Below are 3,263 nucleotides of genomic sequence, written 5' to 3'. Positions count from 1 at the left end.
TTGTCACTAGCTATACCATTCGAACGCATTCAAACAATATACATATTCCATCTTTTTTTTTACAAAAATTATAAAATTCATCCCTAAATCTCACTTTGTAAAAAGATTTTCATTTCATTCAAACAAAATAATCATCTCAAAAGCTCTTTTTGGTTGTAGTGCAAAGTTCTAATATATTTTTATTATTATGAGACCTATTTTAACAGTGACGGTTGGATTTTCTGTCGAAAAAGGCACGTGTGCCTTTAGCATTTCTTTTATCAGAAAAATAGTCTGCCGCCTATTCCTTCCCACTCAAATAAACTTTTACGATAAATTTATAATAATAAAAAAAAATATTTTCTTGTAATGTAGATTATTTTTACAACTAAAATAATCAATTATTTATTAGAATAAAAATTTATTCTCATTACAAATGATTATTTTTGTCGCATATGTTATAAGTAAGTATTTTGATATGACAACCAATTGATCTGCTACGTACGTATCCGTACCTCTTGATCGCCATTTTTTTTTTTATTATTTGAAATTTTCAAAACAAGGGAGAACCAGTCGACGACGAAGGATTATTCACTAGATTAAGTATGCTGTTCCAGTAATGATTATTATTCTCCTCAATGTTGCCGCTGCAGGTTTTATCTCCATTTCCATAATCTTGTCTCTGGCCAACAATGAGTTCTTGTCGTCACCGTTGTAGGCCAAGATATCAGTGAACCAGCTTCCACGATATTTAAGGGAGGCGTGTTTTCACCCATAGCCCTAAAGGAATCCGCAAACCATGCACTTTCCGTGGTATACGTCATTTCCTGCGATGACATTGTGTTATCCAATCTTTCTTTGAGTTCTTCTGGCATTTGACAGGCTTCTTTGATAATCCGAACCCCGCATGTAACCGAGCTATTGGCGGCGAAATCAAGTGCTGCGGCCACTTGGTTTTCAGTGAGTGCAACAGTACTTTGGATGGGGAATGCGTTCACCATGAATGTCGGAGATTCGAGGTCGTGATCTCCGGCGACTGGGAATATGCCGGCTCCGGTTGACTTTGACCATAACCCTTGCAGTTGCCATGCTTTGAGCACGTCAAGGCATGGCGGCAGTGCGGATTGAGTGATGTTCTGAGCAGGAGCAGAGGAGATCATGACCTGCTGTTGAATACTAGGGTTGGACACAAGCAGCTTGGACTCCCTTACCAGTCTGGCCTCGGCTTCGAGCCGTGCGTTCTCCCACTGAGCCATGTGTCTTAAATTTGCTGCGTCTTTGGAGTCCCCAATTCCGGTGCCGAGGGCATCCGTTTTGGGCTTGTGCGTCATGGGATCGATGCCCATTTTAGTCAGTCTTTTCTTAAGATGTGTGTTCCAGTAGTTCTTAATCTCGTTGTCGGTTCTCTTGGGCAAGTGAGTTGCAATTGCTGACCATCTGAAAACAAAAATCCTTTAAATTATAGAGAAGAGGTATTTCTTCGTTTTCATGGCAGGTTCAAGAATGATAACGACAAGACAATGATCGTGATAAAGTTGATACTAATCTTGTGCGTTGGGGTGGAATCTTGCACGTATTACAGCAGTTTCCATTTTCGTGTCCTATCTGATTCTCCACTTAATTTATTGGTGAAAAGGTACAGTCAACAATGTGAATGGCGCGGGGTCTTCATGTTCTATGTTCAAATGGCACTCTCATGAACTCGATTAGGAAAAGGCCAGAAAAATGAAACTCTCATGTGTATGTGTATATTTATATGTAAAAATTTTTTGTAAAATTATTTTTACATACTCTTTTACATATTTAATTAATGTAATTGATTATATATTGAAAAAACTTAATACAATCAATCATATTAATATACATAAAATATTTAAAAATAACTGTAACTAAAATTATTCATATAGGGTTTTGCTACGCAACCTCCCAACACTCCAATATCCTACCTTTTTTTTATTTTTTTAATATTTTTTTAATATTTTTTTTTAATTTATTCTTTTTAAATTAATTTAATTATTTTATTTATTATTTATATATTAAATATTTGATAAAAGATAAAATAATAAAAATTAAAAAAAATGTAGAGTATTAGAATATTGAGAGATTGTGAAGATTGTTTCATTCATATATATATATATATATATAGTGTTCAGTATGATCACCCAGAAAAGTTGACATTAGCGAGCCAATCGGAGTTGCGCGCATGTATATTACTTGCGTGCAGTCAATGAGTCTTACTGCAAGAGGACGTGATTAAATAGAAAGAACCGTTGATTGATGTATGTACCTGTTCCCAAGAAGAGCATGAAGCTGAATGATGGTCTTTTCTTCCTGCAAGCTGAACTTTCCTCTTTTGATATCAGGCCTGAGATAATTGGTCCATCTCAGCCTACAGCTCTTCCCACATCTCTGAAGCCCTAAAACCCACCCAAAACGAAGGAACCCAAAAAAAGAAACCATCAATTAGTGGTGTCATATAAATAGGCTATAATCCATGATACATAAATATTCAACAAAAAGCTAGCTTATCGCAAGTATACCAGCCCTTGCGGGCAAAGCTCGCCAGCTTCCATGGCCGTGTTCTTCGATGTAAGCCAAAAGCTTCTGGTCATCCTCAGGGGTCCAGGGCCCTTTCTTCAGCCCCTCCTTCTCGCAGCATCGAGACCTGCCCATTCTTTTATACTCCCCAAGTAAAACAACTTTAGGGCCGTACGTGGGCCTCTGATCCGAGAGAGAGAGAGAGAGAGAGAGAGAGAGAGAGAGAGAACCCGAAGAACCACCGACGGCACGAAGTGTTGGGTATAGGTTGCGGTAATGTAGGAGATAACTAGGTCGATCAGCGACACAATATATAGATGATAAAAAATAAAAAATAAAAAATAAAAAATAAAAAAAAATAAAAATTATAAATTATAATTAAATAAAAGACGACGGTACGGTAGTACGTACCACTTTGCCCAATCTCTCTCTATCATTCACTTTCTTTCTCTCACTCTCTCTCCGAAAACCCTAGCATCCCTCAACGAAACCCATCATGACTCGCTCCCTCACAGTGGACTGATAACTCTTAGGATAGTGCTAGGGCCGGTTAGGAGCTCCCGTTAGGTAAATTTTTTTTTTTATTTTTTTTTTTCATATTATTTTTTTAAAAATTTTGCTAGATACAGTCGGTAAATATAGTTAGTATGCAGTCGGCTGTACAAAATGAATAAAAAAAATTATAAAATTTTTTTTATATTCAGAAGGACCTACATAAATAAAAAAAAGTTAAAAAAATAATTTTT

General features: G+C 36.4%; 1 protein-coding gene across 1 annotated transcript; it reads right to left on the bottom strand.

Annotated features, from left to right (window-relative positions):
- Nucleotides 1-402: 402 nt before the first annotated feature.
- Nucleotides 403-2,784, bottom strand: LOC122311437 (transcription factor MYB106-like). The gene is made up of 3 exons (XM_043125987.1): nt 2,520-2,784; nt 2,267-2,396; nt 403-1,416 (listed from the first exon to the last, which is right to left on the bottom strand). The coding sequence occupies exons 1-3, from the start codon at nt 2,650-2,652 to the stop codon at nt 636-638; spliced, it is 1,044 nt and encodes a 347-aa protein (XP_042981921.1). The 5' UTR covers nt 2,653-2,784; the 3' UTR covers nt 403-635.
- Nucleotides 2,785-3,263: the final 479 nt, after the last annotated feature.

The sequence above is a fragment of the Carya illinoinensis genome, chromosome 5 (assembly GCF_018687715.1).
Source record: "Carya illinoinensis cultivar Pawnee chromosome 5, C.illinoinensisPawnee_v1, whole genome shotgun sequence".
In the NCBI taxonomy this organism is placed as follows: domain Eukaryota; kingdom Viridiplantae; phylum Streptophyta; class Magnoliopsida; order Fagales; family Juglandaceae; genus Carya; species Carya illinoinensis.
This window is presented reverse-complemented; position numbering and strand designations above follow the sequence as displayed.